This window comes from Mercenaria mercenaria, chromosome 12, assembly GCF_021730395.1.
Source record: "Mercenaria mercenaria strain notata chromosome 12, MADL_Memer_1, whole genome shotgun sequence".
NCBI lineage: Eukaryota > Metazoa > Mollusca > Bivalvia > Venerida > Veneridae > Mercenaria > Mercenaria mercenaria.
In genome coordinates, this window is record NC_069372.1 from 31,874,213 (window position 1) to 31,888,606 (window position 14,394).

The 14,394-nt window shown below is 36.9% G+C and overlaps 1 protein-coding gene across 2 annotated transcripts in view; it reads left to right on the plus strand.

Annotated features, from left to right (window-relative positions):
* The window catches only part of LOC123533927 (39S ribosomal protein L18, mitochondrial-like), a 54,528-nt gene extending 41,598 nt beyond the window's left edge, over positions 1 to 12,930 (plus strand). For both annotated transcript variants that reach the window (XM_053519558.1, XM_053519557.1), the window contains one exon: positions 12,447 to 12,930. In XM_053519558.1, the coding sequence (XP_053375533.1) occupies positions 12,447 to 12,632 (186 nt within the window). In that variant the 3' untranslated portion in view covers positions 12,633 to 12,930. The remainder of the gene's footprint in view (positions 1 to 12,446) is intronic.
* The last annotated feature ends 1,464 nt before the right edge of the window (positions 12,931 to 14,394 follow it).

Below are 14,394 nucleotides of genomic sequence, written 5' to 3' on the forward strand. Positions count from 1 at the left end.
CACGCAAGACCCAGGTCTGTAGCTCAAAGGTCAAGGTCACACTTAGACGTTAAAGGTCATATTTCATGATAGTGCATTGATGGGCGTGTCCGGTCCATATCTTTGCCATTCATGCATGGATTTTAAAATAACTACGCATGAATGTGTGGCACAGTAAGACCATGTGTCGCGCGCAAGACCCAGGTCCGTAGGTCAAAGGTCCTAAACTGTAACATCGGCCATAACTATTCATTCAAAGTGCCATCGGGGGCATGTGTTTCTCATATTTTACCACCAAGTTCAAATTGAAAATAAATACTTTTCTATATTTATAGATGTTGTGAAACAATCAACAACAACTGTAGATTTTTGTATATTCAAATTTTAATCGAAATGTTGTGTTATAACATATTGTATATATAGTACACATTATTGACAAGAAGCGAATGCAGTGGTCCAGTGGTAACACTGTCTGACTTTGAAACCAGTAGTCGTGAGTTCGAGCCCCCGCTGCTCCAACTAAAAATTACTAACACTGGGATAAGCGTCCCATGTATGGGTGCTTTACACCTGGCACGCTAAAGAACCAGGAAAGCTACTGGAATCGGAGCGTCTTCTGTATCTTGCTACACTCTCACTAACATTACTAACAGTCTTCTGGAGGAGTCGCCCGTATGGGTTACAGGTGGCAGCTATAAATAAGCTTACAAACAAACAAACAAACATCATTGACAGATGTCAGATCAATATGTAATATACTGCAGTAGAGAAAATTAGATGCCTTCCAGTAGGGGACTTTGTATTGCATGGCAATACTTCATTCACTTGTTCAGGTGGGGGCACTTGGCCCCTTTTAGGGGCTGCTAGGGCTAAAAATAGAAATACTGTTAAACAACTTCTTCACATGAACTGCACAATGGATCTTCATCAAATTTGGTCTGTAGCATCATTATAAGGTCTTCTCCAAAGTTAATTCATAGTTACGGGCTGCTAGAGCGAAAAATAGAAATATTTTTTCTTATGAACTGCTTGATGGATCTTATCAAAATTGGGTCTGTAACATTATTATAAGGTCCTCCTCAAATTTTGTTAAAGTGAGGGCACTTGGCCCCTTTAAGGGGCCGCTATAACTAAAACTAATGACTTCAGCATGAATCTCCTGATGGATCATCATTAAACTCATTATAAGGTCCTCAACTAATTTTGTTGGCACTTAGCTCCTTTTTAGGGGCTGCAAAAGCTCCTTTCAGCTATTCTTCTGATGATCTGCTTGATGTTCTTTTATCAAACTTGGTCTGGAGCATCATTAAAAGGTCCTCTACGAAAGGTGTTAAAATGGGGACACTTGGACCATTTTTTTTAAATGACTTCTTCTCTTAAAGCACTGATGAATTTTCATCAAATTTTGTGTGTAGCATCATTGTAAGGTCTGCTGCCAATTTTGTTCAAATGGGGATGCTTGGCTCACTACATGTAGGGACCACTGGTGCTAAAATTAGAAATACCTTTAAATGACTTTTTCTCATAAACTGCCTGATGGATCTTCATCAACCTTGTAACATCAGTGTATGGTCCTCTCTTAAATTTGTTAAAATGTGGGTGTTTGGCCCTTTTAGGGGCCCCCAGATTTAAATATGGAAATAAAATTAAATGACATCTTCTCTTGAAACTCTGGGTGGATCTTCATTAAACTTGGTCACTACATTGTTAGGTCCTGTCCCAAACTTGTTCAAATGGGAGCACTTGGCCCCTTTTAGTGGCCTCTTTAGCTAGAAATAGAAAAATGTCTCATGAACTACTTGATGGATCTTTTTTAAACTTGGTCTGTAGTGTCATTGTATAGTCCTCTTCCAAATTTATTCAAAGGGTTGTGCTTGGTCCCTTTTAGGGGCTACTAGAGCTAAAAATAGAAAATAAAGTTCACCAACTTGTTATCTTGAAGTCTGTTCTAATGGAAGCGCATTTTTTGGCCGTCACAGCAAAATATAAACTATGGATTTAAATAACTTTTATTTTACTAAATGTTTTAAAGGATGTTCACCAAACTTGGTCAGAAGCAAGGTCAGATGATCAACTTAGGCCCATTTGGTCCTCTTGTTTAATCATGTATTCATGGAGGATGATCCGGTTTTCCGTAAATATTGCTCTATGGAAAACAGTGAAAATCTTCTTTTCTAAATCTTCTGGCCTCTTTTGAAAGGAATTTAGCAAATATGTTCTTCTTTAGAACTTATGGGAGTGATATAGGGCCATCATGGCCATCTTGTCATTTAGTACATTTTCGCCATTTACATGATGCTTAAATAAAATCTAACATGTTTAGTTATGATGCAGGAATGTGTGTAAATTGCAAATTAGGAAGTATGTTATATTTATTATTAGTCCCCTACTGATTGAAAACCAGTTCCGTGGACTAGAGAGTTACGCTAGTTGTCCTTCATTCTGTCCATCCATACTTTCATGTCCAGTTGATAACATTGACATCCCAGAAAGGATTTTGATATTACTTGGCGCAAATGTTCCTCCTAGGTGACATGTCTTGCACAAAACCTAGGCCCCTAGCTCAGAGGTCAAGGTCACACTGAGCACAAGATTAACGCCAACAGAGGTTTTCAGCTCATCTGATTTTTTGGAAAAAAAATGATGAGTTATTGTCATCACTTGAGCGGTTGTCGGCGTCGGCGTCGGTGTCTGCGTCGGCGTTGCCTGGTTAAGTTTTATGTTTAGGTCAGCTTTTCTCCTAAACTATCAAAGCTATTGCTTTGAAACTTGGAATACTTGTTCACCATCATAAGCTGACCCTGTATAGCAAGAAACATAACTCCATCTTGCTTTTTGCAAGATTTATGGCCCCTTTTGTACTTAGAAAATATCAGATTTCTTGGTTAAGTTTTATGTTTAGGTCAACTTTTCTCCCAAACTATCAAAGCTATTGCTTTGAAACTTGGAATACTTGTTCACCATCATAGCAGACCCTGTACATCAAGAAACATAACTCCATCTTGCTTTTGCAAGATTTATTGCCCCTTTTGGACTTAGAAAATCAGTTTTCTTGGTTAAGTTTTATGTTTAGGTCAGCTTTTATCCTAAACTATCAAAGCTTTTGCTTTAAAACTTGCAACACTTGTTCACCAGCATAAGTTGACCCTGTACAGCAAGAAACATAACTCCCTCCTGCTTTTTGCTAGATTTATGGCCCCTTTTGGACTTAGAAAATATCAGATTTCTTGGTTAAGTTTTATGTTTAGGTCAACTTTTTCTCTTAAACTATCAAAGCTATTGCTTTGAAACTTGCAACACTTGTTCACCATCATAAGCTGACCCTGTACAGCAAGCAGCGTAACTCCATCCTGCTTTTTGCAATAATTATTGCCCCTTTTGGACTTAGAAAATCATTTTCTTGGTTGAGTATTATGTTTAAGTCAACTTTTCTCATTAACTATCAAAGCTATTGCTTTAAAACTTGCAACAGTTTTTCACCATCATAAGTGGACACTGTACATCAAGAAACATAACTCTATCCTGCTTTTTGCAAGAATGATGGCCCTTTTTAGACTTAGAAAATCATGGGTAGGACAATATTTCTATTACACAAAAAAAATCAGATGAGCGTCAGCACCCGCAAGGCGGTGCTCTTGTTTTCCTGTACGATATGTAACTGAAACATCCATAGGAACTATTGACTCTCACTGCTGGTGTGGAGATATATTGATTTTATGCTGTATGTCTGACTGTTCATCTGCCTGTCAGATGTCAGCAAGAGTGTCTGTGCAAATCCTGACACCAAATGGCGGATTTTCACCAAACTTCACAGAAGTGATCATTGCCAAGCTGAAAAAAACTTCTGGATTTAATATTACTTTGCATAAATGTTCCCCATAATGCGACAAAATTTTATTTGCAAATTCAAGACCTTGCGCTTAAATGTAAAGATCAGTTGTGAATATGGCCCCAGTTCTATAGGTTAAAAGATAACATGTTATTGACAGGGTCTGTTTAGTGTCTGGTCCACATCTCTGCCATCCATCGTGGGTTTATAATATTATTTACTACGTTTGTCATAATGAGACAACATATCATGCACAACATTTAGTATTATAATTATTACTTGGGGTCATCACTTGACTTTGACCTTGACCTACTTTTTTGTTTTAGCTCACCTGAGCCAAAGGCTCATGTTGAGCTTTGTGACCGCTTAATGTCCGGCGTCTGTCGTTCGGCGTCCGTCCGGCAACATTTTCTAAAAAAAATCTTCTTCTTGGAAACCACTGGGCAGAATTACCCCAAACTTCACAGGAATGATCCTTGGGTGGTCCCCTTTGAAAATTGAATTCCTTGCAGAACTCTGGTTGCCATGGCAACCGAAAGAAATAACTTTAAAAATCTTCTTGTCCAAAACCGCAAGGCGTAAAGACTTGATATTTGGCTTGTGACATCATCTAATGGTCCTCTATGAAGATTGTTCAAATTGTGCCCCTGGGGTGAAAAGAGGCCCCGTCATGGGGGTCACAAGTTTTACATAGACTTGTATAGGAAAAAACTTTAAAAATCTTCTTGTCTAAAACCACAAGACCTAGGCCTTTGATATTTGGTATGTAGCATTGCCTTGTGGTCCTCTACCAAAATAGTTCAACTTATGCCCCAGGGTTGAAAAGAGGCCTTGCCCCAGGGGGTCTCAAGTTTTATATAGACTTTATAGGAAAAAAATTTAAAATCTTCTAGCCTGAAACTGCAAGGCCTAGGCCTTTGATATTTTGTATGTAGCATTGCCTAGTGGATCTCTAACAATATTGTTCAAATTATGACCCTGGGGTGAAAAGAGGCCCTGCCCCGGGGGTCACTTGTTATGAGTTATATAGGAAAAAATACTTAAAAAAATTATCAGATCATATTTCCTAAACTGTTTAATTATAATTACCTGATGACCCGAAGTGATTAGGGGTCACTTGACTACGACCTTGACCTACTGACCTACTTTCTTGTTTTTTAAGTTACAGCCTTGAAATTTGGATGACATGTACAGTTTTGCACACCGATCTTAAAACTGACTTTCAGTGACCATGATTGTGACCTACTGACCTACTTTCTAATGTTTTAGCATCAGTTTGCCATTTGAAACATGTGGCTCATATTACTCAGGTGAGCGATTCAGGGTCATCTTGATCCTCTTGTTTAAGATAGAGCCTTGAAATTTGGATGACAAATAGAGTTTTGCACACCGATCTTAACAGCATAGAAATTTGGACCACATCAATAACTTTCGATAACGATTTCAATACTCATCTTTAATGTTCTTAGCCCTGACCTACTGACCTATTTTCTTGTTTCTGAAGCTACAGCAAAAAGATTTGGACCACATATATAATGTTTGATACAGATTTCAATACTCATCTTGAATAGTCTTAATCATGACCTACTGACCTACTTTTTATATGCCCGTTTGAAAAACAGGATGTATTATGGAAACGTCCCTGGCGGGCGGGCGGATGGGATAGTCCACAGGCTTTGTCCGGAGCATATCTTCTTCATGCATGGAGGGATTTTGATGAAACTTGGCACAGTTGTTCACCATCATGAGACGGAGTGTCGTGCGCAAGAACCAGGTCCCTAGGTCTAAGGTCAAGGTCACACGTAGAGGTCAAAGGTCAAATTCAAGAATGACTTTGTCCGGAGCATATCTTCTTCATGCATGGAGGGATTTTGATGTAACTTGGCACAATTGTTCACCATCATGAGTGTCATGTGCAAGAATCAGTTCCCTTGGTCTAAGGTCAAGGTCACAGAGGTCAAAGGTCAAATTCAGGAATGACTGTCCGGAGCATATCTTCTTCATGCATTGAGGGATTTTGATGTAACTTGGCACAATTGTTCACCATCATGTGACGGAGTGTATGCGCAAGAACCAGGTCCCTAGGTCTAAGGTCAAGGTCACACTTAGAGGTCAAAGGATACAAGAATGAAAACTGTCCGGAGCATTTCTTCTAGGTCTAAGGTCAAGGTCACAGAGGCCAAAGGTCAGATACAAGAATGACTTTGTCCAAAGCATTTTTCCATCATGCAAGGAGGGATTTTGATGTAACTTGGCACAATTGTACACCATCATGAGACGAAGTGTCCTGCGTAGGTCTCTTCTTTAGAATTACTTCCCTTTGTCATTACTATAAATAGCTTATATTGTAACTTTTTCATTACTAGTCTATGTGGACTTAGTTTTTTCTTTTTTTTCAAGATTAACTTCCCTTAGTTTTTACTATAAATAACTTACTTTAGTATATTGTAACTTTTTTTTATAATTGACCATAGGGAAAAACCAAGACCACTTTTCTGTGGTACAACATAGATGTTACTTTCAAATTTTAGGTGTATTTTAAGGTATCTACCTGGTAAGGAGTTTTTTTGTGGATTTAGAAAAATAAAAGAATTACAATAATTACTACAGAACCACAGAATTAAAATTCCATTTGCAAATACAGGTGCTAGTGTAAAGAAAATGAGGTGTATTTTGACCTATCTCTACCTGGTAAGGATTTTTGTGTGGACTTACAATTTTATTTTACTTTATAATTGACCGTAGGGAAAAACCAAGACCACTTTTCTGTGGTACAACATAGATGTTACTTTCAAATTTTAGGTGTATTTTAAGGTATCTCTACCTGGTAAGGAGTTTTTTTGTGGACTTAGAAAAACAAATGAATTACTAAACAACCACAAAATTAAAATTCCATTTGCAAATACAGGTGCTGGTGTAAAGAAATTTGCTGTGACGGGCGTATATTGTGACATTCTGGCACTCTTGTTCGTTTTTGAAGTTACATTATAGAAATTTGGACCAACTGTATGATTTTTTATACAGATTTCAATACTCATCTTGAATAGTCTTAATCGTGACCTTCTGACCTACTTTCTTTTTTTTGAAGATACAGCATGGAAATTTGGACCACATGTAGAACTTCTGATACGGATTTCAATACTCATCTTCAGTATTATTAACCCTGACTTACTGGCCTACTTTCTTGTTTTTGAAGCTACAGCAAAGAGATTTGGACCACCTATATAATTTTTCAACAGATTTCAGTACTTATCTTAAAGATTCTTACCATGACCTTCTCACCTAGTTTTTTTTTTGTTTTTGAAGCTTTAGCAAAGAAATTTGTTCAAACAAGCAATTAAACTCAGATGAGCGATATAGGGCCATCATGGCCCTCTTGTTTTTCGGTTACTAGACCATCCACCAAGGGATTTTTAGCTCAACTTTTCGAAGAATAGTTTAGCTATTCTACTCACCCTGGTGACGGCGTCAGCGTCATACCTTGGTTAAAGTTTTGCATGCAAGTACATATGGCTATCATTTAAAGGCATATAGCTTTGAAACTTATTTTTTCTTTTTCTAGGTCAATTACCAACCTCACTGGGTCAAGTTCCATAACTCTGACATGTATTTTGAGCAATTATGCCCCCTTTTGGACTTAGAAAATCCTGGTTATAGTTTTACATGCAAGTTACTATCTCCAAAACTAATGCAGATATTGAATTGAAACTTCACCTGTGTCTTCGGGGTTATAAAACTAGCTGATAGCTCAAGTCCCATAACTCTTACCTGCATTTTGGCCAAATTATGCCCCCTTTTGGACTTAAAAAATCCTGGTTAAAGTTTTGCGTGCAAGTACATACAGCTATTACTTAAAGGCATATAGATTTGAAACTAATTTTTTCTTTCTCTAGATCAATTACCAACCTCACTGGGTCAAGTCCCATAACTCTAACAGGTATTTTGGGCAAATTATGCCCCATTTTAGACTTAGAAAATTCTGGTTAAAGTTTTGCGTGCAAGTTACTATCTGCAGAACAAATGCAGATATTAAATTGAAACTTCACATGTACCTCCGGGGTTATAAAACTAGTTGATTGCATCAAGTGCCATAACTCTGACATGACTTTTGTTCAAATTATGTCCCCGTTTGAACATAAAACTTTTGGTTAAAGTTTTTCATGCAAGTTACTATCTCCAAAAAGTAATGCAGATACTGGATTGAAACACTATAGATATTTTAACATTTAGGGTAGTATTTTCCTGCTTCTGGGACAATAATTGGAATAGTTGAGCATTGGCTGTCTTACGGACAGCTCTTGTTATATTTTGCACTTATATTCTCATTATGAGACAGCATCTCTTTGAAGGGAAAGCATATAAAACTATGTGCCACATCGTCTCTCATCCCATAGTTCTTGTCCTTATTTTTTCTCAGCAACCTCTCACTGGAATTAAGGAGGTAGGTTACCTTGTTACAAGGGTAAATTCAAATTAGTTGAACCGCAGCATTTTTTTTAATTTCATCTAATATGAAGTTTTAACTACTACAATCTCAATTTCTTTTGTCTCTGTCCCTTCAAGTTCAGTTTTTATCAAGGTTTGAAGAACATGACCCTCAAAAGGTATTTCATATTGAAAGAAGAAGGAAAATACGGATATTTAACACTTTTCCGTGCATTTTAGTTTCAATGATATCCGTAGAAGTCTGCATAATTGATAATTTTACTAGAATGCACGTTAGCTTTCTAATATCAGCTTAAAATGTATATGTCGCGGGGCTCGTGTTTCCATGGTAACGCATTTTCTCTCATTTTTAAACAACTATGAATAAAAATACGGGTTTTCGACGGCTTCAGTGCCATTCTGTTAGTGACCGGCATGGAATATTTAGGTAATATTATCAGCAAAATAACAAGCACTTTACATGGTACCCTATTTTTCTTAAAGTTTAAAGTAACCATGGCAACAGAGGCGTTTAAAATAGCTTATATCTTGCTTTTTGACGTAATTTCATATAAAAAGATATTGAATAAGATTATCTTTCTAATTAATGTATCTTTAAAACACATTATTTCTAACGTAAGTTATATTTTCGTGTTATTTGCATTTATTCAAACAAATTTCACAGCTTAGAATACTTACAGCAGTACCACTCGTCTGGTATTTTTTATGGAAAAATCATTCAGCATGCTGCTATTATTCTCATGGATATTGTTGAAATGAAAATAAAAAGCCGAAGCTGTGTTTCTTAAATAGACCAGTGTCAACGCTTTTGAATTTTTAGCTCACATGTCACAGAGTGACAGTGTGAGCTTTTGTGATCGCGCAGCGTCCGTCGTCCGTGTGTCCGTCCGTCCGTGCGTAAACTTTTGCTTGTGACCTCTCTGGAGGTCACATTTTTCATGGGATCTTTATGAAAATTGGTCAGAATGTTCATCTTGATGATATCTAGGTCAAGTTCGAAACTGGGTCACGTGCGATCAAAAACTAGGTCAGTAGGTCTAAAAATAGAAAAACCTTGTGACCTCTCTAGAGGCCATATTTTTGACAAGATCTTCATGAAAATTTGTCAGAATGTTCACCTTGATGATATCTAGGTCAAGTTCGAAACTGGGTCACGTGCCTTCAAAAACTAGGTCAGTAGGTCAAATAATAGAAAAACCTTGTGACCTCTCTAGAGGCCATATTTTTCACAAGATCTTCATGAAAATTGGTCAGAATGTTCACCTTGATGATGTCTAGATCAAGTTCGAAACTGGGTCACGTGCCTTCAAAAACTAGGTCAGTAGGTCAAATAATAGAAAAACCTTGTGACCTCTCTAGAGGCCATGTTTTTCATGGGATCTGTATGAAAGTTGGTCTGAATGTTCATCTTGATGATATCTAGTTTAAATTTGAAACTGGGTCAGCTGCGGTCAAAAACTAGGTCATTAGATCTAAAAATAGAAAAACCTTGTGACCTCTCTAGAGGTCATACTTTTAAATGGATCTTCATGAAAATTGGTCAGAATGTTCACCTTGATGATATCTAGGTCAGGTTTGAAACTGGGTCACGTGCCTTCAATAAATATGTCAGTAGGTCAAATAATGAAAAAACCTTGTGACCTCTCTTGAGGCCATATTTTTCATGGGATCTGTATGAAGGTTGGTCTGAATGTTCATCTTGATGACATCTAGGCCAAGTTCGAAACTGGGTCAACTGTGGTTTAAAACTAGGTCAGTAGGTCTTAAAATAGAAAAACCTTGTGACCTCTCTAGAAGCCATATTTTTGACAAGATCTTCATGAAAATTGGTCAGAATGTTCACCTTGATGATATCTAAGTCAAGTTTGAAACTGGGTCACATGCCATCAATAACTAGGTCAGTAGGTCAAATAATGAAAAAACCTTGTGACCTCTCTAGAGGCCATATTTTTCATGGGATCTGTATGAAAGTTGGTCTGAATGTTCTTGATGATATCTAGGTCAGGTTCAAAACTGGGTCACATGAGCTCAAAAACTAGGTCACTATGTCAAATAATAGAAAAAAAACGACGTCATACTAGGTTCAAAACTGGGTCATGTTGGGACAGGTGAGCAATTCAGGACCATCATGGTCCTCTTGTCCATTTAGATACATAGGTCACGGGCTTCGTTTCCATGGTAACATAAATTTAATTCAAGAAACCACAGTTTTCTACCGGAATTTGAACAATTTTAGATCTAAATTCTAGTATATAAGTAACAAATTATCAACGGAACCTGAAAAACAGGTATTACAAATCAAACTGCTAGATTTTTTTTGAAAATGGCCGTAATAAGTAACCTTTCACCCAACTATATTCCAAATAACATTGGCTATCTTTGTCCATTTTCTTACATTCTGCATAACATTTCAATATAACTACATAAAAGAAGCAAAATATTGAGTATCATTCAGAGCAATAGACCCATAAGAAATATTCAAGCAAATAATGGTTATTTGAAAATAGTTAAAATAAAGAAAATGCATAGAATTACGTACTTTCAAGATAAAAACTATTAATTTTGCGGGGTAACTGACACGTAACGTCATGACGTCAATGACGTCATTTTAAGACAAAATTGTTTTGAAGCGTTTCTGCAGCAATTTATTCATTATTTCTGCATTATTAAGCCATAAAGCATCAGATCGAAGACAGGTTCATGATTTGTTTTCAGAAAAATGAATATACAAACACATTTGGTTTGTCGTAAACGTCGTCGTAAATCGTCACGTTAGCTTCCGGTTGGACATGCGCATATACAAATATGAAGGTAACCTACCTCCTTAAGCAAATCTTTATGCACATATTATCTTCATGTCCCCTAGGGTAAAGACAAACTACAGTGTAACTTCCGAAAACCGAACGACCTCCGGACCAGCCTAAAAGTTCGGTTTTTGGAAGTTTCCGGAATTCAGAAGTTTGAAAGTTTGTAGGCAAAGTGGACGTGGTGCACAAGAGTTATGTTTCATAAAAACGTAGGATGAAGGAGATTTTTATCCTTTTTAATTTTACAATTTCATATTAATTTATAAATTAATTAGATAATTAATTAATTATTTACAAACATTAAGGATAATAAATACATAAATAACAAATATAAAAAGAAACAACATAACTTTAATACAATAGCATTTACGAAAACATATTTCGCTTACATTTTACCATCTTTGGACCCAAGTTCGTCAACATTAAATTTTAATTAATGTTGATAATGCATAGTTTAATCGATGTAACTAAATCATTTAAAACATCCATCTTTCTTTCGTTCAAACATTAAGAAAGTTTTTAACACAAACGATATTTAATTCATCACGTTTTCATAAATTGAATACAAATGAAAATAATCGCTAATTACTTCCTTACTTTTGTATCAAATGATCATTGTGATTATATAGCGTGTCAAAATAAACCCACACTGCTAATAAATAAACAAAAGAACATGTTGACAGCGTTTTCTGGATTATCAGGTGACACTTTTAAACAAGCAAATATTTTGCTGTTCGGTTTTCAGAAGTCAATTTTAGTGTTAAAATATAAACGGTGCTTCAAAAATCGTCCGGTTTTCAGAATACGGAAGTTCCGGTTTTCAGAGGTTAAAAATATATAGAAATAAGAATAGAAAAAAACGGGACTTTGAGTTTCGTGCGGTTTTCAAAGGTTTCCGGTTTTCAGAAGGTCCGGTTTTCGGAAGTTACACTGTACATGCACATATTAAGACATCATAATGTTGACAAATTAACTACAGTAGGGATTACATAATTTACAATATCTTTGAAAAATTTGCATTTGTAGGCAACAAAATGATCTGATATGTCTGCCTATGTGAGAGAAGATGTTTTCACAACCCTCAGGACAGTGTAGATAAGAAATCTTGCTAGGGCTTGATTTCTCATTTCCCCTCTTGTCTCCCTCGGGTTGTGAAAACCCTGTTCTAAGCAGGCAGGCATTTAAGATCCTTAAAATCTTGTTATTTTAGCCTAAATTAAAATTTACCAAAAGTTTTGCTCAAAATGAATAACAGTCAAGACTTTTGCACCTGAAAGAAAAGTTGGTATGGTTTTCTATTAAGTTTACTAATAGCCCTCCATTAGTTTAATTACAGTGTGATTTAATGTAGTTTGTCTATTAAAACAGTACAACATCTATTACAGAAAGCAGCATTCCTGTCAGCTCTAAAGGAAAATGAGATACAGCTGAAAGAACCAGAGGAAATTCAACATGAAAATATCCCAGGAATCAACTATGATGGTTATAATAGGCTTGGTGAAAAAAAAAAGTACCAGAAGGATTACCAGAAACTACAGAAGTCTAAGGATTACCAGAAAGTAGAGAAATAGAGATGTCTAGAAGTGATCAAGTGTCATTTACACTATGTACCTGAAGATGTTATATACATTCTAATGAAAAGTTTTTGGCCCATGCATGCATGCAGACAAAGTGTCAAAACCTTTAGTTTAGTGAGAACAGAAGAAGAACAATATGCATCATAACATGGTCACAGTAAAGCATATTTCTGTGTGGTAGAGAAAAACTTCCAACCACTCCATAGTTTCTGTATCAGGACTAACTTTGCCTGATGAAAACATCTTTTTGTGATGATAGTTGTTGATGTGAAATAAAGAATTTGGAATATTAGCAGAGATGTAAAATATTTTTTCCCACCACTTGCCCTCCAGGACTAGTAGCCAGTAAAACTCCTCACCCTTAGAGAACAGTCACTCACTCCAATAAAATTACAACTACTGGTACTTTATTTCTTTTTAGCCCAACTATTCAAAGAATGAGCAGAGCTATTGGACTCACCAATGCATCTGCGTCAGCATCTGAATCCTGATTCGGTTAAGTTTTTAGCTCACCTGTCACAAAGTGACAAGGTCAGCATTTGTGATCGCGCGGTGTCCGTCGTCTGTCGTCCGTCCGTGCGTCCGTCCATGCGTGCGTGCGTCCGTCCGTAAACTTTCGCTTGTGACCACTCTAGAGGTCACATTTTTCATGGGATCTTTATGAAAGTTGGTCAGAATGTTCACCTTGATAATATCTAGGTCAAGTTCGAAACTGGGTCACGTGCCTTCAGAAACTAGGTCAGTAGGTCTAAAAATAGAAAAACCTTGTGACCTCCCTAGAGGCCATATATTTCACAAGATCTTCATGAAACTTGGTCAGAATGTTCACCTTGATGATATCTAGGTCAAGTTCGAAACTGGGTCACGTGCCATCAAAAACTAGGTCAGTAGGTCTAAAAATAGAAAAACCTTGTGACCTCTCTAGAGGCCATATATTTCACAAGATCTTCATGAAAATTAGTGAGAACGTTCACCTTGATAATATCTAGGTCAAGTTCGAAACTGGGTCACGTGCCATCAAAAACTAGGTCAGTAGGCGAAATAATAGAAAAACCTTGTGACCTCTCTAAAGGCCATATTTTTCATGGGATATATATGAAAGTTGGTCTGAATGTTCATCTTGATGATATCTAGGTCAAGTTCGAAACTGGGTCATGTGCGGTCAAAAACAAGGTCAGTAGGTCTAAAAATAGAAAAACCTTGTGACCTCTCTAGAGGCCATATATTTCATGAGATCTTCATGAAAATTGGTCAGAATGTTCACCTTGATGATATCTAGGGCAAGTTCGAAAGTGGGTCATGTGCGGTCAAAAACTAGGTCAGAAGGTCAAATAATAGAAAAACCTTGTGACCTCTCTAGAGGCCAAATTTTTCATGGGATCTGTATGAAAATTGGTCTGAATGTTCATCTTGATGATATCTAGGTCAAGTTTGAAAGTGGGTCATGTGCCATCAAAAACTAGGTCAGTAGGTCAAATAATAGAAAAACCTTGTGACCTCTCTAAAGGCCATATTTATGTCTCCCCCAGGAGACATATTGTTTTTGCCCTGTCCATCTGTCCGTCCGTCCTTCCGTCCGTCCGTCCGTACGTCACACTTCATTTCCGAGCAATAACTGGAGAACCATTTGACCTAGAACCTTCAAACTTTATAGGGTTGTAGGGCTGCTGGAGTAGACGACCCCTATTGTTTGTGGGGTCACTCTGTCAAAGGTCAAGGTCACAGGGGCCTGAACATTGAAAACCATTTCCGATCA